Here is a 23,695-nt window from a genome sequence, read left to right as displayed (position 1 = left end):
GATAGTGAAACCGTTGTAAAGTGAGTCCCATGTTAATCAGTGGCGGTGAGCGTTGGATAACGCATTCAGGCGTCGATAAACAGCCCATAGGGTGGCATTATAAAGCGTTGGATAATGGTATGTGTGTGTGTGTCCCTTTTAATATGTGCATCAATACAATCCACACAATAAGTAATTGGCTAAGTGGGCGATCGGCTCGGGGGTTCACCAAATGGCTGTCATGCAGCAGCAGAAGAGGACCAAAGATGCAAAGTTATGTGAGAAAGATCATGTGACCAGGCAGTCACTAGATATAATTGGTGCCCTGCTAGAGAGAGGGCAGGGCTCAAAAAGGGGTGTGGCAGAGCCTGTTTAAGAAGGGGAAAGGGACGTGACTGTAAATAGTTGCTATAGAAACAAAAAATGCTTTTTACATTATAATACATTAAAAAATACTACAAGTATTTTCTCATGGTACACAACTGATTCATTAAAAAATAAATAAATAAACACATGCAGGATGTTGCTTGGTCTGCAGCTTTAACCTATCCCAACTCTTGTTGATGTTGCCAGCTGGCTGGTTATTTCACAGGCTATAGATGTGTCATGCTTGGCTCTTGGAACCATTTGGAATGACACCTTCTTTTTTCCCTCCCTGTGTTTACGATGTGTCTGGTGCTCTTTTAATTCCTGTGTATTTGAACCTGTCTGCAAATGAATTTGATACGTTTTGGTTACTGATTTAACTTTTAAAAAAGAATTGTGCTTTTTAAACATTTATAAACGTTTCTAAATGTTGCTTATTTTTTTTTAATTTACTTTTAATTCACATGGATGAAGAGGAAATCCTATTTTGTGCAGATCAAGCTCTGTCGGGCGCCTGTGGACGGAGGCCGGTTAGTGCACAGATAAAGGGGCACTTGAACTTACTTTTAAGCTTCAGCTTCCGATGTTTACAAACATTCCTGGGATAATCTTTCATAATGATTTGGTAATACATATTGGACTTAAAAAAAATGTCAAATGGTTAAAACCTATTTGGTTCAGCTAATGACCTTAGATATAATGGAAACGGAGACCAATAAGGAACAAAAAAACAGAGGAGTGAAGACCAGATATATCAGGCGTTCGTGCGCACATCCTGGAGACTATGGCGGCAAATTGCACGAAGTCCTAGATGAGGCAAACAAAGGGAGTAAAGAAATGGAAAGGGTTAAAGTGTTATCAAGATAGAACAGTATATCCGAACCTAACGTCTGTAATATGTATCAGGCTAACCTTATGTATTGTACATTGTGTTAATAATTTAATTTGAATATTGTGTATTTTTGAGTTCAGCTTAAGTATCTGATTTATACTTTTTTATTTTTTTTGAACATGGAAAATTGTAAAGATGTGTTGAAATCTGTCATGTTTACCAGCAATGTTGGAAAATCAATACAAAGCACAACGAGGGGGGAAAATGAAGTGTCTAACAATCCTCTAGTGCTGTACTGTGATCACCCACGGGTCGGCTGAACAGAACCGCACTCCCGAGGACCTGGTGCGATTTAAAGTGAGAAATATGTATTATAGATGCTGATTGACGTTTTGATTCACAACTTGGACCTTTATCAAGACGAAGGTCCAAGTTGTGGATCGAAACGTCGATCATCTATAATACATATTTTTCACACTTATTGACCCAAGTCCTCAGGAGTGCGGTTTTCTTCAGCCATCCTATGGGTGATCACACCACAGCATGGGATGCACCGAGGTGGGGCGTGCACCGGGGTGGGGCGTGCACCCGAGGCGATACCTGTGAGTCGCGTGTGTGCATCTTTTCTCTGTACAAGCAATTATCTAGTCCAGGGGTGGCCATCTCCGTTCCTCAAGGGCCAGCAACAGGTCAGGTTTTCAGGATATCCCTGCTTCAGCACAGGTGGCTCAGTCGCTGTCCCCACACTTCCCACAGTTTTGTATTACAACGTACTATTAATATTCAGCTTTCTTTCTTCTTACAAACGGTCACCATTGCTTTACTGTGGGAACCTTTTCCCTCGCTTTTCAATGATTTTTTTTCTGTATTACAAAGTAGAGAACGTACATACTATGGTTAAGACAGTCGCAGACCACCCCCGATATGTTTCTAAGGGCTCATGCATGTTGTCAGTGGGGATGTCCCTTTACATGATGTGGCATGGCAGGTGAGCACATGCGTGTTGTCGGTGGGGATGTCCCTTTACATGATGTGGCATGGCAGGTGAGCACACGTGTGTTGTCGGTGGGGATGTCCCTTTACACAATGTGGCATGGAATGTGAGCACATGCGTGTTGTCGGTGGGGATGTCCCTTTACATGATGTGGCATGGCAGGTGAGCACATGCGTGTTGTCGGTGGGGATGTCCCTTTACACAATGTGGCATGGCAGGTGAGCACATGCGTGTTGTAGGTGGGGATGTCCCTTTACACAATGTGGCATGGCAGGTGAGCACATGCGTGTTGTCGGTGGGGATGTCCCTTTACATGATGTGGCATGGCAGGTGAGCACATGCGTGTTGTCGGTGGGGATGTCCCTTTACATGATGTGGCATGGCAGGTGAGCACATGCGTGTTGTCGGTGGGGATGTCCCTTTACATGATGTGGCATGGCAGGTGAGCACATGCGTGTTGTCGGTGGGGATGTCCCTTTACATGATGTGGCATGGCAGGTGAGCACATGCGTGTTGTCGGTGGGGATGTCCCTTTACATGATGTGGCATGGTAGGTGAGCACATGCGTGTTGTCGGTGGGGATGTCCCTTTACATGATGTGGCATGGCAGGTGAGCACATGCGTGTTGTCGGTGGGGATGTCCCTTTACATGATGTGGCATGGCAGGTGAGCACATGCGTGTTGTCGGTGGGGATGTCCCTTTACATGATGTGGCATGGCAGGTGAGCACATGCGTGTTGTCGGTGGGGATGTCCCTTTACATGATGTGGCATGGCAGGTGAGCACATGCGTGTTGTCGGTGGGGATGTCCCTTTACATGATGTGGCATGGTAGGTGAGCACATGCGTGTCGTCGGTGGGGATGTCCCTTTACATGATGTGGCATGGCAGGTGAACACATGCGTGTCGTCGGTGGAGATGTCCCTTTGCATGATGTGGCATTGCAGGTGAACACATGCGTGTTGTCAGTGGGGATGTCCCTTTACATGATGTGGCATGGCAGGTGAGCACATGCGTGTTGTCGGTGGGGATGTCCCTTTACATGATGTGGCATGGTAGGTGAGCACATGCGTGTTGTCGGTGGGGATGTCCCTTTACACAATGTGGCATGGCAGGTGAGCACATGCGTGTTGTCGGTGGGGATGTCCCTTTACACGATGTGGCATGGCAGGTGAGCACACGCGTGTTGTCGGTGGGGATGTCCATTTACATGATGTGGCATGGCAGGTGAGCACACGCATGTTGTTGGTGGGGATGTCCATTTACACGATGTGGCATGGCAGGTGAGCACACGCGTGTTGTCGGTGGGGATGTCTCTTTACATGATGTGGCATGGAATGTGAGCACATGCGTGTTGTCGGTGGGGATGTCCCTTTACACGATGTGGCATGGCAGGTGAGCACACGCGTGTTGTCGGTGGGGATGTCCCTTTACACGATGTGGCATGGCAGGTGAGCACACGCGTGTTGTCGGTGGGGATGTCCCTTTACATGATGTGGCATGGCAGGTGAGCACACGCGTGTTGTCGGTGGGGATGTCCCTTTACATGATGTGGCATGGCAGGTGAGCACACGCGTGTTGTCGGTGGGGATGTCCCTTTACATGATGTGGCATGGCAGGTGAGCACATGCGTGTTGTCGGTGGGGATGTCCCTTTGCATGATGTGGCATGGCAGGTGAGCACACGCGTGTTGTCGGTGGGGATGTCCCTTTACATGATGTGGCATGGCAGGTGAGCACACGCGTGTTGTCGGTGGGGATGTCCCTTTACATGATGTGGCATGGCAGGTGAGCACACGCGTGTTGTCGGTGGGGATGTCCCTTTACATGATGTGGCATGGCAGGTGAGCACATGCGTGTTGTCGGTGGGGATGTCCCTTTGCATGATGTGGCATGGCAGGTGAGCACACGCGTGTTGTCGGTGGGGATGTCCCTTTACATGATGTGGCATGGCAGGTGAGCACACGCGTGTTGTCGGTGGGGATGTCCCTTTACATGATGTGGCATGGCAGGTGAGCACACGCGTGTTGTCGGTGGGGATGTCCCTTTACATGATGTGGCATGGCAGGTGAGCACTTGTGCTTTTATTGGGATTTATTTCTGGAAAGTCTGAAGCTTTTAATGAGACCTCCCTCAAAGTCTTCTTATTGTGGAGAACTCGTGTTTATTTACAGTGAGGTGTGCATCTAAATATTGATTTTTCTCTTTTAATGGGGAAGCTGACTGTGCAGCATCACACTGATCTTGGCTTTTTGTTATCTGCTATAAAAAGGAATGAGACTGCACCCAAACGGGTATTTGACAACATACTATTAGACTGGTAATGATGTATAATAAACACTCTCTTTTTATTAGATTATTGGACAATGAGCAATGGGGCTGCATAGTGCCATGCTTAAATAGGCCATTTTGCTGGTTGGGACACCTTTTCCTGTACATGCTCTATGTGTGTGCTAGTGTGTGCTAGTGTGTGCTAGTGTGTGCTAGTGCCGGCACTCCCAGGACTTTCTTGGTGAATAATAGTTACTTATTCATACCAAAGTTTTCACCCCGCTGGGACATTTTATCAAGGTCGGCCACATAAAATGTCACCGGACATTGAAGAGAATCCCCTTATTTTTTTTAAAAAAGCTCCCGGTATCTTTTATTAAGGTGTCAATGGGACCGGAAAGTGACTATTAATAAATAAATGTATTATTTGTCGAGTCTTGAGTGCCTGCTCTATTTCATTGTGCGTGTGTGCGCGTGTGTGTGCGCGCGTGTGTGTGTGTTCACACGGTCACTCTGATGAAATATAGCGGGCACTCCCTGGAATTTCTTGATGAATAATATCATATTCATCACATTTCTGTGCCCCCCCCCCTCCCCAGGGACCCTGATAAAAGGTATACACCGTGTGGTACAGTTTATACTAATCAACACGTGAGAGAATTCACCTGGAAAATTTGTTGGAGAGAGAGGATTCCCCTTCAATGTCCTGTGACTTGGGACGAGACACCTTTTCTCTTTCAGGCAGACGGCAGAAAAGATTTTCCATTCTCTAGCTGAATATCTGGGAGTCCCTTAGATCAGGGTGCGCAAACTGGGGCGCGGGAGATTTTTCTGGGGGCGCGGGCGTTGCGGCGACCCAGCGCTCTTCCCCCCCGTGCTCTTCCCCCGCGCTCTCCCCCCCTCGCTCTCCCCCCCGCGCTCTTCCCCCCGCGCTCTTCCCCCTGCGCTCTTCCCCCTGCGCTCTTCCCCCTGCGCTCTTCCCCCTGCGCTCTTCCCCCTGCGCTCTTCCCCCCGCGCTCTTCCCCCCGCGCTCTTCCCCCCGCGCTCTTCCCCCCGCGCTCTTCCCCCCGCGCTCTTCCCCCCGCGCTCTTCCCCCCGCGCTCTTCCCCCCGCGCTCTTCCCCCCGCGCTCTTCCCCCCGCGCTCTTCCCCCCGCGCTCTTCCCCCCGCGCTCTTCCCCCCGCGCTCTTCCCCCCGCGCTCTTCCCCCCGCGCTCTTCCCCCCGCGCATTTTATTAAATGCAGGGGGATCGCGTGAGGTCCCCTGCAACACTCCACTTACCGGGATTCAGCCGGCTGTGTGACGCGACGACAAATGACGTGACGTCACACACATCGAATGACGCCGCGGGTGACGTTACATGACCCTGCAGCGTTATTTGACATGGATACAAGGTGGGGGGGGGGGTGCGAGAGCCAAGGAAGGGAAGACAGGGGGCGCAGGTTCAAAAGTTTGCGCTCCCCTGCCTTAGATAAATAGGCAGAGTTGCACAGTAACCCCTGGGCTATTTGTAGCTCAGTGGTTCTTGACCTTGTGTTTGAGAAGGAGCGCCCTTCCCTAGCGCCCTGGGCAGAGGATCGCCGCACCCAGTATATAGAGAGCGGTGGCGTTCCCGTTACCCTCGGGGGGGCTGCTCTGTACTTTATGGGGGACATCCCAAGGCTCAACAAAGTATCCGGCTGCTCCTCCTTCTCTTACCGTGCACCCCAAAACTGGAACAACCTACCGGAGACTCTCACAGCCGCCACCAGTTTAAGTTCTTTCAAATCTAAGGCTGTCACACATTTTAATCTGGTCTGTAACTGTTTCATACGCCCATCTTATACTATATTAGTGAAAGCACTGTATGTTTGCCTGCCTGCCTGCCTGCCTGGATGTCCGGTGTCCCTAGGGGAAATCTCATTGGTCCCTTGGCCCGCCCGCCCCCGCACACCTCTCATTGGCCTGAGGCGGAGTGACGGGCCAAAGGACACACAGGGACACACACACACACAGGGAACACACACAGGGAACACAGGGACACACACACACAGGGACACACACACACACACACACACACACACACACACACACTGACTGACTGACTGACTGACTGACTGACTGACTGACTGACTGACTGACTGACTGACTGACACACACACACACACACACACAGGGACACACACACACAGGGACACACACACACAGTGACAGACACACACACAGTGACACACACACACACACACACACACACACACACACACACACACACACACACACACACACACACACACACACACACACACACACACACACACACTGTTACATACATTAGCGGGGCTCACAGTGTTAGCAGCACCCGCGCGCACCTCCTCCTCTCCCCGTGTCTCCCGCGCTTTCACCCCGACCCCCCCCTCCCCCGGCGCCGCTACAGTCAGCGGGACACACACACTATTATTACCCCTTCAGCGCCCCCCACCCACCCAGTATCAGCGGCCGTGCGAGACCCCCCCTCTATATCTCCCACCTCTCCCCCCCCCCCACACATATACATGCCCCCCCCTCCCCGGCGCTACAACTCACCCCTCCCCGGCGGGGGAACAGCCAGTGGCCAGGCAGGCTGCCTCGCGGCGCCGAGTGCCCAAGATGGCGGCGCCCGGGACACAGCGGGGGAGCGGCCACAACACGCTGCCTCCCGCCTCAGATCCACGTGGGACCTGCCGGATGGGTGAGTGAGCGGCCTTCACCTCCCCTCTACCCCCCCTTCACCTCCCCTCCACCCCCCCCCCTCCCTTCCAGTGTCAGTGTCTCCCCGATCCCCCCCCCCCGGCGCCGCAACAGTCAGCGGGGGAGCGAGCGAGCGCCCGGGACACAGCGGGAGAGCGGCCACAACACGCTGCCTCCCGCCTCAGATCCACGTGGGACCTGCCGGACGGGTGAGTGAGCGGCCTTCACCTCCCCTCACCCCCCATCAGCTCCCCTCACCCCCTTTCACCTCCCCTCACTCCACTTCTCCCTTCCACCCCCCTTCACCTCCCCATTTACCTCCCCCCCTCCACCTCCCCTCCACCCCCCATTCACCTCCCCTCCACCCCCCCCTTCACCTCCCCTCCACCCCCCCCTTCACCTCCCTTCCACCCCCCTTCACCTCCCTTCCACCCCCCCCTTCACCTCCCTTCCACTCCCCCCCCTCCACCCCCCCTCCACCTCCCCTCCACCCCCCCACCTTCACCTCCCCTCCACCCCCCCTTCCCACCGCCTCCCCCCCCTTCCCACCGCCTCCCCCCCCCTTCCCACCGCCTCCCCCCCCTTCCCTCCACCTTCCCACCGCCTCCCCCCTTCCCACCGCCTCCCCCCTTCCCCCCCTTCCCACCGCCTCCCAGCCCCCCTTCCCACCGCCTCCCCCCACCCCTTCCCACCGCCTCCCCCCCCTTCCCACCGCCTCCCACCCCCCCTTCCCACCGCCTCCCACCGCCCCCCCCCCCTTCCCACCGCCTCCCTCCGCCCCCCCCCCCCTTCCCACCGCCTCCCTCCCCCTTCCCACCGCCTCCCTCCCCCCCTTCCCACCGCCTCCCCCCCCTTCCCACCGCCTCCCACCCCCCGCCATCCCACCGCCTACCACCCCCCGCCATCCCCCCGCCTTCCCACCTCCTCCCACCCCCCGCCTTCCCACCTCCTCCCACCCCCCGCCTTCCCACCGCCTCCCACCCCCCGCCTTCCCTCCGCCTCCCCCCACCCCTTCCCACCGCCTCCCCCCCCTTCCCACCGCCTCCCACCCCCCCTTCCCACCGCCTCCCACCCCCGCCTCCCACCGCCCCCCCCCTTCCCACCGCCCCCCTCCGCCCCCCCCCTTCCCACCGCCTCCCTCCGCCCCCCCCCCCCCTTCCCACCGCCTCCCTCCCCCTTCCCACCGCCTCCCTCCCCCTTCCCACCGCCTCCCTCCCCCCTTCCCACCGCCTCCCCCCCCTTCCCACCGCCTCCCACCCCCCGCCATCCCACCGCCTACCACCCCCCGCCATCCCCCCGCCTCCCACCCCCCGCCTTCCCACCTCCTCCCACCCCCCGCCTTCCCACCGCCTCCCACCCCCCGCCTTCCCTCCGCCTCCCCCTTCCCACCTCCTCCCCCTTCCCACCACCTCACCCCTCCCCCCCTTCCCACCACCTCCCCCCCCTTTCCACCACCTCCCCCCCTTCCCACCACCTCCCCCCCCTTCCCACCACCCCCCCCCCTTCCCACCACCTCCCCCCCTTCCCACCATCTCCTCCTCCCCCTTCCCACCACATCCCCCCTTCTCTCCCTTTCCACCACATCCCCCCTTCTCTCCCTTTCCACCACTTTCCCCCTCCTCCTCCTTCCCACCACCTCCCCCCTTCCCACCACCTCCCCCCTTCTCCCCCTTCCCACCACCTCCCCCCTTCTCCCCCTTTCCACCACCTCCCCCCTTCTCCCCCTTTCCACCACCTCCCCCCTTCTCCCCCTTTCCACCACCTCCCCCCTCCTCCCCCTTCCCACCACTTCTCCCCTTCCCCCCCCGCTCCCCTTCCCCCCCTTCCCCCCCCTCCGCTCCCCTTCCCCCCCCTCCGCTCCCCTTCCCCCCCCTCCGCTCCCCTTCACCCCCCCTCCACTCCCCTTTCCACCCCCCCCCTCCGCTCCTCTTCCCCCCCCTCCACCTCTTTTTCCCCTTTCCCCTCCCACCCCCTCCCACACTTCCACCCCCTCCTCTAACCCTTCCCCCCCATCTCTAACCCTTCCCCCCCCTCCTCTAACCCTTCCCCCCCTCCTCTAACCCTTCCCCCCCCTCCTCTAACCCTTCCCCCCCCCTCCTCTAACCCTTCCCCCCCCCTCCTCTAACCCTTTCCCCCCCCCCTCTAACCCTTTTCCCCCCCCCTCCTCTAACCCTTCCCCCCCTCCTCCACCCCTTGCCCCCCTCCTCCACCCCTTGCCCCCCTCCTCCACCCCCTCCTCCCCTTCCCGCCGCCCTTCGCCTTCATGCCCGCCTTACCGCCTCCCCACCCCCGCCTCTGCCTTTCACCCGCCCTTACTCCGGCCGCCTCTGCCTTTCACCCACCGCCTCACAGCCGCTGCACGCACTCAACAGACACCCGCCACACTCGACACATACCTGCCGCCACACACACCTGCTGCCTCCCGCCCCTACGCACCGACATCACTGACCCACCGCCTCACACCCTAGCAGGACCCACACTCACAGACAGCACTCACAACCCACGCGCCAGCCGCCGCCTCACACCCTTGCAGGACCCCCACTCACAGACAGCACTCACAACCCACGCACCACCCGCCGCCTCACACCCTAGCAGGACCCCCACTCGCACACAGCACTCACAACCCACGCGCCACCCGCCGCCTCACACCCTAGCAGGACACACGACTCAGATTTTTAAATCACTTATGCCACCAAAATATACATTGTACTGTGGTGTGGTTACAATAAACCATTTTTATACAACATCGTATTACATTTTCTTCCATCTTTCTTTTCAATATTATTATCCAACCTTTACAACAAACAGTCACCTATTGTTCCGCGATTTATAAATAATACTACCTATTACGCATTTACATCCCGGGCAACGCCGGGTCTCTCAGCTAGTAATATATATTATCTTTAACTGTGCATGCAATGTCTTGTATATAATGTACTAGCTGAGAGACCCGGCGTTGCCCGGGATGTAATGTTCCCGTTCCTCTCTCTCCTCCCCCCTCTCTCTGTTTGTCCCCCATTCACATCAATCCAGTCCCCCCCCTCCCTCCCTCCTTTACAGCTTCATGTAGCGTGTGTGCGTCAGTCACTGTGTGTTTGCTCGCGCGTCAGTGAGTCTGAGGCAGAAACACAAACACACACAGACTGACTGACGCACACACAGTCAGTGTGTGCCTCAGTCAGTGTGTGCGTGCGTCAGTCAGGCTTTGTGTGCGCGTCAGTCAGTGTGTGCGTGCGTGCGTGCGGCAGTCAGTCAGTGTGTGCGCGCGGGGCGTCAAAGGCAGGGGGGGGCGTCAAAGGGAGGGGGGGGCGTCAAAGGGAGGGTATACCCTGCTCATTATGTAACTGTATTTGTAACCATGTATCATTTATCCTAACTCTGTGCCCAGGACATACGTGAAAACGAGAGGTAACTCTCAATGTATTACTTCCTGGTAAAATATTTTATAAATAAATAAATAAATGTTGCTGTAGTGTAGGAATTGTTTTATCTTGATAAACGGGCAAATGTCATGGAAAAGTCTCATTCTTGTTGTGTACGTGTTTTTGCCCCCTCCCCCCCCCCCATTTCTGAGTTGAGACTAACGCCTGTTCCTAATGTAGCGTTTATTCCCATTGTGTTTCCTATTACCTGGTCACATGCATTACTGCTGTGAAGCGCCAAGTACATGGATAGCGCTATATTAATAGACATACTTCATGTGTCATCATTTAATGGAATGAGATCCTGAGTGCAGCCCATTCCCTCATAGCCGATTATCACGCACATCCAAGCACCCCTCTGACTTCCTAACGCCCCTAACCTTCTCTCTGCTTCCTTTTACCACCAATATAACTACCATGGCTGATCACAATACCTCTTATCTTTCCCAAACTGATTTGAAGCCCTCTCTTTCTCCCCAGCCCCCAAACAAGTCTGGTCAGTGTAGTTATATGGTAACCTCTTAAACCCTCTCATTGCTTTGGTTCTAAGTGCACTCTATCTCCTCTCGTGGTTAAATAGCTCTCCCTCACAAGGAACTTGCTCCTAGAGATAACTTCTCAGACACGATAACAGGCGCTTGGAAACAGGAGGAGGATGGGTGTCGGAGGGGAGAATTTGGAGCTGTAACTCCTCTGGCATGCAATGTCACTATGACCCAAAGACGTCCGGTTGGCATGTACGCGGACTGCCGTGGGATGTGCAAAGATAAACATTGTAATGTGTAGCTCTGCGTTTCGCCAAACATGACCATCTTATCCACACTTTGTGGCAAGCTGACCGAACATAAACCGTACACACGAGCAGCACGAAATGAACAGGACCAATCGCACAATACAAGCCACTTTCTAACACCCCATGCTTCTTTAAACACTGCCATTTGTTTAGGTTATTTAGTCTTATCCCTGTAGGTGCGAATTGAAAGAGGCCAACTCCAACCCTCAAGGGCCACCCGTACGTCAGGCTTTCAGGATATCCATGCAGGCTTTCAGGATATCCATGCTTCCGCACATTACTACTGAGCCACCTGTTTTGAAGCAGAGAGATCTTTAACCTGACCTGTTGGTGTGGCCCTTGAGTTGGTCGCCCCTGTCTTAAGGCATAGCACCATATATGGGCCTATATCTTTAACCTTTTCACTGCCAGAGGGGCCTATAACGCATTACCGGCAGCCAAGGGGTTAATGCCCTAACCATATAAATCTCATGACCGCCGGCTTCAGTTATTGCAAGGCAGTCTGGTTTCATTTAATTGCAACACCAATGTGCGTTGCAAAGTAGGGCCGTGGCTTTTTAGCGGCAGGATTAACCTACATAAGAGGACTCTCCAGTAAGGGATAGCTGAGCCACTGATGGGGGGAGGAAAGAACTGGGACAACTCCACAAGGCCTAGGGCGGTGGTTGGGGGCCTAGCCGGCTGATCCCATGAGTTCCTCTGCCGGGTTCTCCACAGGCCCTCAGAACCCCACCAACCTTGCTCACCAACCCCGGGGTCCAGGTCCAGACCTCAGTCCTTGGTCCCAGGAGAGCTGTCGGCGGGCCTGAGGAAAGCAGCACCGGGCAATACTTCCTTTAATAACTTGGTCTTGTTTTTGTGTGCAGAACTGGACCTTCGTACAAAATGTGTGGTGGATGTCGACAACAACCAGATCGTCATTTACCCTTCAAACACCAACCTGTCCAAAGGGGATGCCCGGTAAGTGAAGCCTTTCTTCCTTCAGCCTTGATTTTGCTGCCGTTGCTGGTGGGACTCTGCTTAATATGGAGTATCGGCGTTGATGGTGCCTTCATAATGTCTGGTAACTTTTATAGTAACTGCAGTGTTTGTTTTAATATTCACCAGAGGCGCAGGGCGGCGCCTCTCCTGGAGATCCTGTGACGAATGTATTGTCCCGTATCACTAACGTTTAAATCTCAGTCATTCCCCTTTTTCAAGGGGAACACCTTTTACATTTTTGACTGCTTGAGTTGGCACCCAATGTTTGACCATGTCGTTTGGCTTTGGTGTGCAGAACATCTGCATTGTTTTATTGTATTCACGTCCTCCGTCAACAGCAGGGGATCTATAACAGGCTGGTTCAATTATTGGTAATAGGAGGCTTCTCATCAATAATGAGGGGACTCTTCTGAGCAGCTGTTGACCTGGGGGTATATTTGACTATCGCAATCACTAGTTTTAACCCTTTTAACTGTTAGATTCTCTACTACATGGGGGCTCAACGCCAGCCCTCAAGCCCCCCCCCCCCAAAGGATATCCCTGCCTCAGCACAGGTGGCTCCATCAGAGGCTCGGTCAAACACTTTCTAAAGCAGCCTGTATTTCCACTCTGTTCTCGTTTTGATGGGGTTTCTCCCTTCTGCTATTCACTTGTGTGCCTTATTTATTTATAAAATATTTTACCAGGAAGTAATACATTGAGAGTTACCTCCCGTTTTCAAGTATGTCCTGGGCACAGAGTTAAGACAAATACAGCCGCGGCCCCTTTTAACCTCCTACATACCAGTAAAAATGCGGGGATGTTCTCCGTTTGTCACGGAGTTTCCCGCGCGTCAGCCGCATTGACGACAGCGCTAATGGCGCTTAACGTTGAAAGTGCCTGCGGCGCTCAAAACGACCGAAAACGGCCCGCATCTGCCCGCGATTTTAAAAATCGCGGGGAACCGGCCGCAGGAGGTTAAAGGCGGCCGCCACGGTAATACATGGTTACAAGTACAGTTACATAAATGAACAGGGTATACATTATATACAAGACATTGCATGCACAGTTAAAGATAATATGATTAACCCGCTGGATGCCAGAGCAAAGCAAAATAACAGGTGGGAGAAGTAGGTAGTAGGATACCTTTTTTTATTGGACCAGTTAATCTGTTACAAGCTTTCTAACCTCACTGGGTTCTTCATCAGGTATAGCGGAGATACAGAAACAGATTGTATTGTATACCGTTTTTTGTAGAGCGCGGCGGATCTAGTTGCAATAGGTATAGAGAGTAAGGGAGATGGGAAGATAAGGATGCTGGCAGCTGGTGTGAAAATTACCCTCCTGGGCACAGCAAGACATGCCAGGCCAGTGAAACTGGAGGTTGTTGTGGGGTAGCTATACATGTTATATAATTGTGTGTTGGGGTGCCTGCGATGCATGATTTGTCCAAAGTTGTCTTGAAATGACTGACTCCTGATTCATGGATTTCCAATCATTCCTGTTGACCTCTATGCTTTTTATAAGAAAATAAAGTAAATCTGAGATTTTTTTTGGTGATAAAATGTTTATGATTTTCAAGTGTATCTTCTTAGGGATAGTGATGAAACATTTCAACGTGTATTAAAGCAGCAGTCCAAACTACCGTTTTAAAAAAATATATATTATTATTTTTCCCATTAATATGTGCATTAATACAATCCGCACTATGATGAGTAATTAGCTAAGGTGCCAATTGATCGGCAAAGATTTGGCTCGGGGGTTCACTAAATGGCTGCAGAGGAGTATTCTGCAGTCAGTGGAATACATTTGCATTTTCATATGACAAAGTTCTGTGGGGGAGATCATGTGACCAGGCAGTCACTAGCTACAATTGGTGCACTACTAGAGAGGGCGGGGCTCAAAAAGGGGTGCGCCAGAGCCTGTTTCAGAAGGGGATTTGACTTTGTAAACGGTTGCTATAGAAACAAAAATTTTTATAATACATTAAAACTCACGGCTTACCTAAGGGAGAGCTGCGATAATTTCTCCCAGATCCGGGACCCGTGGTTTGCCAGTGAGGGAGGGCAGAGAGATATTAGAGAATTGGCTTGGGTGTAGACGGAAGACCCCGATCCCTCCAGGCGGATCTAACACAGAGGCATGTTTCAAATAAACCCAAGCAATGTCTGCTCCTGTCAAATAAAGGGTATGACGGGGAGCATACATGTGAAATAAACTTAGACCTATGCTGATACTGGAACCCCCCCACCCTCCTCCCCCTCATTTCCCCTTGTATTGTTTGGTCCATTATGTTCGTTCAATATTATTTAACCATAGAGATACTGTATATGGGGATGTTAAGGAGGACTCCAACAACACGGATAATCATTATATTTGGATATGCAGGCCTGGAATATCTATTATGGTTTCTGCTATATAACATCCCCACTGTATCTATTTTATCTTCTGTATCATAATTGAAAATTGCCAATAAAAAAAATTAAGTTAAAAAATGTAATTCGGCGTTTTAAAAAAAACTGATTTCTTTTAAACAGGTAGGATATTGCTTGGTCTGCAGCTATAAGTAAAAAGAGGACTTCTGGGGTAACCTTAAAAATGACTCGGTTATTATGTACATAGAATGCATCTTCGGGGACTTGCATGACCGAGTTGGGGAAATGTCTGCACAAATGCTGCTTTTAGGGGTAAATAATATCTTCAAAAGCAAAACCTTTTGTGTTTTGTTATTTTGTACTTATTCTATTACAAAATGCAACCTTTATAAAGGCAATCCACACGGTACTTCTAAAATACCCTTTTAATCGAAAACTAATTACCTAAGGTGCCGATCGATCAGTTGTCCCGTGATCGATCAGCAAAGATCCTGCTTCCCAGGGTTCACTAAATGGCTGCCTTTAAGTTTCAATCAATCCTTCAGTGTTCCTCAGCAGCTACAATGTATCCTTATATTACTAAAGTAACATGATCTATTGTTAGAGTTTGCAGCGGAAACTGCTGGGAATATGGGCAACAAATTATCACAAATAGGAAAGTTACAAAGATCTTGCACTGCTGGGCAGGTTAAAACCTGCTCTAGAAATCAAAGTATATTAAAACTCATTAAAAATGGCATTGAGTTGAATAAATAAATAAAATAAAAAAATGTATCTTCTAACATTACACTACAGTAAATTACTACTATTTACACTACAGACCTGATTGATTTATTTAAAAACATATGTAGCATATTGCCTGAATTGCTCCTCTAAACCACACTGACCCGTGATGATGTCACTGTTCTTGGTAGGCGGAGTTGAGGAACCCCGGGGGGACTGTCCTTTTTGCACCTCCTGCAGTACACGGAGCAGAGCTCCAGTTCTTGCAGCAGATGTGGGACACGGCCTATCGGGATTTGCGCTCTGGTTAAGTGCAGCCAGCTGCAGATTAGCGTGGGGAGCCAAAGCTAATAATGTAACTTCAGCTCACAATCCTATGGGGAATCCCAGGGGAAAAAAACAAAACAAAAACCTCTGACAACCTCGCAACATCTGTCGCGCGTGAAGTGCGATCTCCAAACGAGGCGCTTCCCTAAAGGAACACACGGCGGTGGTCTGTGAAGGGTTAATAGGGTAATAACTTGAATAACTTTTTATTTCATATAGCGTTTTTCTCCCAATGGGACTCAAAGTGCTTCAGAATTGCAGTATAGCGCGCGGCAAGCAATGCATGGGAATTTTTACAGGCCCTGCCCCGTAGAGCTTACAATCTATGTTTTTGGTGCCTGAGGCACAGGGAGAGGAAGCGACATACCCTGATACAAACTCGGTGTCCTTGTTATCAGTCAGTGTCCTTACTCCTTCTCCCCTGTTGCCTGTGTATCTATATGATGATAACGAGCTTTACTCCTTGTTTTGTTTTTGATGATGCTTTGTAGGATCAACATTTTCTGGCATCCCATACAGACTCTCTCTAGTTGTAAATGAGAAAAAAAAAATTACGTTTCTTTTAACTCTTTGGTCCATCAGAACGATGGTGATCGGAGCATCGGTGATTACGGAAACGCAAGAAGAGTCCTCTTCTGTTTCCCTGCGCTCCGCCCCCTGCTATTTCCCTTAGAAAACAAGTAAAGGTTCATGATGTACCCACCAAGTCATGGGGTCCCTGGGCTGCCAGACCCAATAATGTAGTAGCTATGTCGTGGTACACTCAAAGGGTTATTTATACCGGTATAATGGTAATATTTATTTTCTTATGAACCACTGGCATGTCACGCAGAGCTGTATGGAGAATGTAGCTGAGTAGCGTTTGCAATCTATATGTATGGGGGTTTTTTTTTTTTCCCTTTCAGGGGCAGTCCCATGCAGTGTAATTAAACGAATCTGACTTCGGTGTGATTGGCTTCCTTACAAAGATTTAATTCACCTTAAAGTAACTGTGCCACAAATCTGTGTCTTGTGAAACCTAAATATTTTTGCATTTCCCAGTCTGCTGAATTCAAGGAAATTAGCTAGTTCTGTTCATCGGTTTGATTCATGTTGGCTACATGCAACTACATTGTAACAAAGAACAGAGCAGAAAGGGCAATTTCCCTGGGGTTGTAGGGTCTGACGCTTAAAAAAAAACATTAGATGAAGATTGTTTTTTTTAAAAACCTTCAAAGCATTTGGTTACCATGGAAATGTTAAATAACCTACATTTGAACACACGCCACTGTCTCTAGTTCACTTTCGCTCTAGCAGAGACTTTATCTTCTTGCGCTTCAGACATGCAAATGACATTGTAAGTTCTTTGGGAAATGTACAGAGAATGTTGCAGGCATAATTATTCCAATACAGCAAGCATTGCCAGGGCTATGTAAGAATACACGTGTGTGTGTGTGTGTGTGTGTGTGTGTGTGTGTGTGTGTGTGTGTGTGTGTGTGTGTGTGTGTGTGTGTGTGTGCCGTTTTTAAAAAATATATATATATTTTTTCCCATTCAATATGGGCATCAACACAATCTGCACAGTGACAAGTGATTAGCTAAGCTGCAGATCGATCTTTTCTCCTGTAATCAATCGCTTGCTCAGGGTTATTTAACTCGGTTCTTGCACAGCATTCTGGGCAATGTAGTCCTGGAATATGATTGGCTGGGCAGTTACTAGATACAATTGGTGGACTGCTAGAGAGAGGGCGGGCTCAAGAGCCAGAGCCAATCAGAAGGGGAAGGGGCGGTCACTTTGGAAATGCTTCCTACATTAGAAACATAAAAAATGTCTTTAAAACATTCTTTTTTTATTTTTTTTTAAATTTTAATGCTACAAGTATTTTCTCATAGTACAGAACTGATTTATTAAAAACACACACAGGATATTACTTGAACTGCTGCTTTAAGGCTCGATTTTATACCAGATGCCGCTGAGCGGCAGCGCGTTCCGGTGACGTCACCCGCACGCTGCCGCCGAGCGGCATCTTGATCATGCAGAGGAGACCGGGAGGCGTGGCCGTGAGCAGTTCGCCCTCATTGGCTGAACCGCTCACGTGACGCGGCCGTCGCCTGCCCCCAAAAAAGAATTCCTCGGTCTCCTCTCTAGTCTGCAGCCCAGCTCCCGGAGGCGCGCACGTCGCGCGAGTTATATTTACCTCAATTAGATTGCAGCATTTCGTTTTTGCGCCGCCGGCGTTTTTTTAGGATAATCGCGGCCTAAGGCAGCAGCACTGCAGATGGCACTGCAGTAACATCGCTACAGGGAGTCGATGCTTCCGGCCTGTCCTGTGACTTGCTTTGTGTGTGTGTATGTGTACATATATATTTTTGATGCATAAGCAACATTATGGCCACAGCTGTCTGTGACTACACCTGCCAACACCTACAGTATGTGTATATTCCTGCTGAAGTTATGTGATGGCTTTAGGATTTTTTAATGCTACTTTTGTGTATACTATTTTTTTGATTTTTTTGTAAAGATGACCACATCTCTGTAAATCCATGAATGCAGTAACAATAGCGTGTTTTTTCTCTCTGGCTGGAGTGAAACCATCTTCTTTTTCTCCTGTATGTAACTTACAGGACACAGCAGGGTCTGTGCCTCTGGGCAGTACTGGTACAGGTGTGGCATATAAAACATTGAAGTGTGTTAAAATGGGTTTCTCAACACACACGCCTCACTGGTAGAGAGAATAACACAGCCTGTATTACAGCAGCCATCTCTAGTCTAGAATAACACAATGGCCAGACTTAGCTAGTTTCAAGGCACGCCAGTTATTGGGGATATGCCTGCGTGAGTAAAGTGTGCTATTAAACACACGGCATAACGAAAATGCTTTTGTGGCTGTTGACGCTTATACATTTGTTATAGTGTGGTTAGTCCTGTTTTAAGGCTGAGTCCATAGAGACTCCAGCTGTGCGGAGGCTGAGGGAAAGAGTGCTTTCCCTGGCCTTACTACGCGCCGTCTGGGGGCGGGCCAGTGACGTCACGGAGCTGGTTCGCCCTCATTGACCGGCCCTCCGCTCCCCTCAGCGCGCAAACTAAAAAAAATAAGTGCTACACCTGCGGAAGCGTGCGCGAGCCCCTGCTAAAGCTGCTCTCATTGCGGCTGCAGGGGCTCACTGGCAAGCGTGAGCGCGGCTTAGCGCTGACCATGCCCGCGGCCTAAGCCATATAGATAGACTCCGACAGGCAACGAATTAGCAGGCAATGCTATTCCATAATAGGTCCTACGGCCCGTTAAAGTGAACGAACCAGCATGTGTCTTATGGAATAGCACCACTTAGAAATGAGTTGCCTGATATGATCGGGTGGGTGTTTCTATCTCGCGCTGTGGAAGTGAGGGCATTATCGGGCTGCCATTTCTCTGGCTTGTAACATAGTTTAATGACACAGTTGCTGTCCTGTGTAGAGGGACTGGCACCTTTCTGTATGTTCATTCCTATCCTTTGTTTGCTATTTGGCTGTGAATGCGGCATTTTGTTTTCTGGCAGAAGACTGCTTAGTAAATATGGCCCAGAATGCCTTGCTTTCTCGGTGTTATTATGGTCTAGTACAGGGGTGTGCAAACTTTTGACTGTACCTCCCCTGCCCCCCTCCCCTACCTTTTTCTCCGGTGTTTGATGACTTCATGTGACGCTGTGTTGCCATGGCGACACGTCGCCAGATGCCACCGAAGACAAGGTAACGGATTTACAGAGGCCCCCCTCATTTGATTGAAATGTTGTGGGGAAGAGCGCGGGGCCTCTGTAAGCGCCGCGCCCACCCAGTTTGTGCCGCGCCCCGCAGTTTGCGCACCCCTGCTCTAGTATGTGGTGAGACTGTCTTAAAATGCAAATCTTTGAGATTATTAAAACAAATTCTTAAGTAACCACAAACACATTGATCATCCCAAAAGCCCACTGTGGTTGGGGTCCCCCAAACATTGGTTTAGAGATGGGGGTGCTCAGCTTCAGTTCTCAAGCCCCCCCCCCCCGCCCCTCCAACAGGTCAGGTGTTCAGGATATCCCTGCTTCAGCACAGGACTTCGACTGAGCCTCTTGAGCCACCTGTGCTAAAGCTGGGACATCCTGAAAACCTGACCTGTGTGGGGTGGGGTGGGGTGGGGGAGGGATGGTGTTGAGAACTGGAGGTGAACAGCCCTGGTTTAGAGAAGCGTTCTGTAAAAGTAGTCCCTTCCATTCCCTCGCTGTGTGCAAAGCATGGAGAGGAGCACAGACTTCACACACACACTGCACAGCGGCCCCTCTCAGCTGCGCATAGGGATACATTGTACAGTACATCTGTACAGTGAGAAAGTGTTCAATCATTTCTCTGTATGCATTATCAAAGCTCATACTCTGTACAAATTGGTGTTTTGTGCAACAGGCTGCTGACTAATCCCATGTCGTGTGTGTTACTACAGAAAATGCAAAAGAAAAAAGTAACAGACGCCTATAATTAAATCTAATTAAATCGAAGCTTGGCTTTCCCTCTCATTAAACATTTTGCCCAAGATGAGCATCTTGCAAAGTGACTTTTCTTCATTGTACTGTTCCCGGTTGTGGGATCTTTTCCTCTTCTTCTCTGATGTTGCCGGGATTTGAGTCATTAGTATACAGAAGTCTTCTGCGCCCTTGTTAAATGGTAACACAGCATACTGTATAGCAGGGGCGGCCAACTCCAGTTCTCAAGGGCCACCAACGGGTTAGGTTTTCAGGATATCCCTGCTCCAGCACAGGTAGCGCCATCAGTCCCAGCTACAGCACAGGTGGCTGAGTCAAAGACACTGATTGAGCCACCTGTGCTGAAGCAGGGATATCCCTGAAAACCTAACCTGTTGATGGCCCTGGAGGTCTGGAGTTGGTCACTTACTGTTATAGTGATACCAGAAACATACCATAGAGCGAGTGTTTCACGACGCACTGAAACATGCAGGCTCATATCTACTGGAAGACCTCTTACAAACCGGTGACTTGAGTAGGCTGGACGGTGTCTTCCAGCTCCGGGAGGTGTGCTATGGCAGAAGACCGCTTGGTCAGCATGATTGTGATGAGGCTTTAAGCGCCTGTGAGGAAGGTCATATCTATAGCGCTCATTTTAATAAAGAAAAGATGTCATTCTTGGGGTCTCCTTTTTATGAAGGGGGCGAGGAATCACAAAACAAGTCTCTTACTCTTTACATTATTTGTAGCCCTTCTGTTAAAGGGAAGCTGCAGCGCTCCGGGAATTGATAATAGAATTGTGAAAATAGACCTTAAACCCCCCCCCTGCTGTTTTCTAACTTGCTGCCACCTCTATCTCTGGAAACAGAGGGGAGCTGTCAATCAAAAGCAGCCGATCCCTTTAAAGGGGCAGCTCATGACATCTATTTTAAGTTCACGCGCGGGAGAATAGCATGTTGATGTGAGCTGTTAACACGTGCTCCGTCACCAGGTATTGGTTTGTACTTAACATTTGCTCTTGGTAAATAAGACGTCTCTGATTTGCTTATTACACGACGCCTGCGAAGAGGCTTTAATTAGGACAGGGGAGGCTGAATAGTTTTTGCTTTTTTGTTTTTTTCACTTGCCCCATTTATCACACACTTCAATTGGAAATCTTCCTAAAATGAGATTAAAGTGGAACGAGTGTATCGGTGCTGATAGGATGTTGTAATCGGACAGGCTGAAAGATTAGCCCAGGCCTAATGTTTCTGCCTTTTTTAAGTATGCAAACCTGGTTTGTATCCCAGTGTAAACGCGTATGTGACCTTTGGGAAGTCTCTATCTCCCTAAACCTCAGGCACCAAATAAGATTGTCAGCTTTTCAGGTCAGATACCCCTTGTACCTGCAGAATGCTATGTACAATGTCGAGCTATCTAGGGAAAAATATATTCTTGCATGTAAAGAATCGGCCCAGTTTTACATGAAGCTTTACATGGCAATCTCTTATATACTGTAGTGTAACCATACGGAAGAGGTCGGCTAATGATAATGAAACCAGACGGAGTGCACGTCTGGAAATGTCTTCATGCCTATGGGCAATACGCTGGCATATGACCTACATGGCAGTGGCAGCTGTCCTCTTTGTCTGCCTTTCTAATTGGGATCTGGATAGGAAATGGCCCCCAGTATGTGCACTGAGAAGAGATCGGGGGGCTCGGAGAAGCCCTCACGCAGAATACCACCTTTTCCTTATTGCCCCTCCTTGTTCTTTTTCTCTTCCTCTTCTGTTATCACATTTATACGGACCTCGGAATCTCTGCCCATCAAGCAGTTTACCCATTTTTAATTGCTAATATGGTAATGATCTAATCGGATGGTCCATAAAACTTAAGTAGATCTTCCAGTTATTTAGTGCTATTAATTGAATTACGAAAGAACCATTACCTCTTGGGTATTAAAATGTGTGCGTGTCAGCTTGTCGGCTGAGGGCCCTGCAGAGTTCTAGTGTGGAACTCACCAAGGTAGCTTAATCCGTCATATGCAGGTTGTGATATCTGCATCACGTTTCACTATCTTTTGTCCCATATTAAAGCACGAAACTCTGTACTACTTTACACAGGGTTTCATTACAGGGGTTAAATAATATAATAACAGACCCACCGTCCCTTTTTAGTGCAAAACAAATCATAAAAGAAACGCCTACTCCTATTCAGGAGTCTAACTACACAGCAGCTGCAGCCCTCTCTAAGGCCTTGTCCAGGGTGGTGCTGAGCGGGCAGGCGCGCTCATGCTGGCTGCGATGAAACACATTGCGGCAATGTGTGTGGCCAGCGTGAGCAAGCGCCTGAGCATGCGCGGCACTTACCTGCTTGCCAAGCAAGCAAATTTGAATCTGCTGCTCGTTCAAGCGTCACGTGAGCGGTTCGCCCAATGAGGATGAACCAGCTCCGTGACATCTTGGCCGCCCAACCCCCCCCCCCCAGCGCGCGCGCACCTAGCTGGCCACAAATCGCAGAGCAGGGCGCAGCGAACGTGCGCCAGCGCGCCCGCTCCCTGCCTGGGCGCACCCTTACTGGTAGCCATCCAGCTAAGCTGGTTATCAGCCCAAAATGTGTACTACTATATGTAAACCATATGGAACAGTCTTGGGCACATCAATATATTACTTGCCTCTTATCTGGTGGGGGGGCTCTGCCCCACGAGAGTTCAGAGAATCCCTCTTCTCTGTAGTTCCAATGTTCTGGATAGGACATCCCTGCTTCAGTGCAGTCTTGCGTCCTTCATTCTTCTTCCTGGGGTTAAAACCCAGGCAGTCCCAGCAGGCCTAATGGTCTGTGCCAGCCTCTTCCTGGCTGGCGGGAACTCCTTTCCCACCCATCTCTGGGGAAAGCAGTCACTCTGTGTGTGCAGCTATGTCTGTCTTTTAAAACTCCTGTTCCTTCAGGAGTCCAGCCTGCTTAATTAGCTGCAGCAATCTTTCCAGGTGGAGGTTAACTGTTTGTATGCTGGAAAGCACACTTACTGCACTACTCCAGCACTTATAGATAGTGATTCTATCACAAGGTTTACTTAGCAAAGTCACCTGGCTGCAAAGTTGGGGCAAAACTTGAGCAAAATATTGCGCCTCATTTAGTAAAGAAAAGGAAACCCATAGAAATCAATACAAGAAAAATGTATTTTTTTTTTTTTTTTTGGGCCCCACTTTTGCAATAAGGGAGACTTTGAACAACCCTCCTAGTGCCTGCAGAAATCCCTCACGCTTGGAGTTAACCCTTTAATGCCTTTCCCTCAAAGGGTTAAAGCATGATCTGTAACACTCTAACACCCAAAAAAGTATTTCACGGGTGTAATTTCACCACCCGATCAGTAAAGGTGGAAATCCTTTCCTCTGTTCTCATGTAATCTTTATATAGTGTGCTCAGCACTTTACAAAGAGACAGTATACAGTACGAATAATTATTATACAATAAGCGCAGCAAAGACAGACAATAGGAAAGGAAATCCCTGCCCCAGAGAGCTTA

General features: G+C 50.2%; 1 protein-coding gene across 3 annotated transcripts in view; it reads left to right on the top strand.

Annotated features, from left to right (window-relative positions):
- The window catches only part of KIF13B (kinesin family member 13B), a 260,575-nt gene that overhangs the window by 25,493 nt on the left and 211,387 nt on the right, over positions 1 to 23,695 (top strand). For all 3 annotated transcript variants that reach the window (XM_075598681.1, XM_075598680.1, XM_075598683.1), the window contains exon 2: positions 12,227 to 12,320. In XM_075598681.1, coding sequence (XP_075454796.1) covers positions 12,227 to 12,320 — 94 coding nt within the window. The remainder of the gene's footprint in view (positions 1 to 12,226; positions 12,321 to 23,695) is intronic.

The sequence above is a fragment of the Ascaphus truei genome, chromosome 4 (genome assembly GCF_040206685.1).
Source record: "Ascaphus truei isolate aAscTru1 chromosome 4, aAscTru1.hap1, whole genome shotgun sequence".
NCBI lineage: Eukaryota > Metazoa > Chordata > Amphibia > Anura > Ascaphidae > Ascaphus > Ascaphus truei.
Note: the sequence above shows the minus strand (reverse complement) of the source record. Positions and strands in the feature narration are given on the sequence as shown.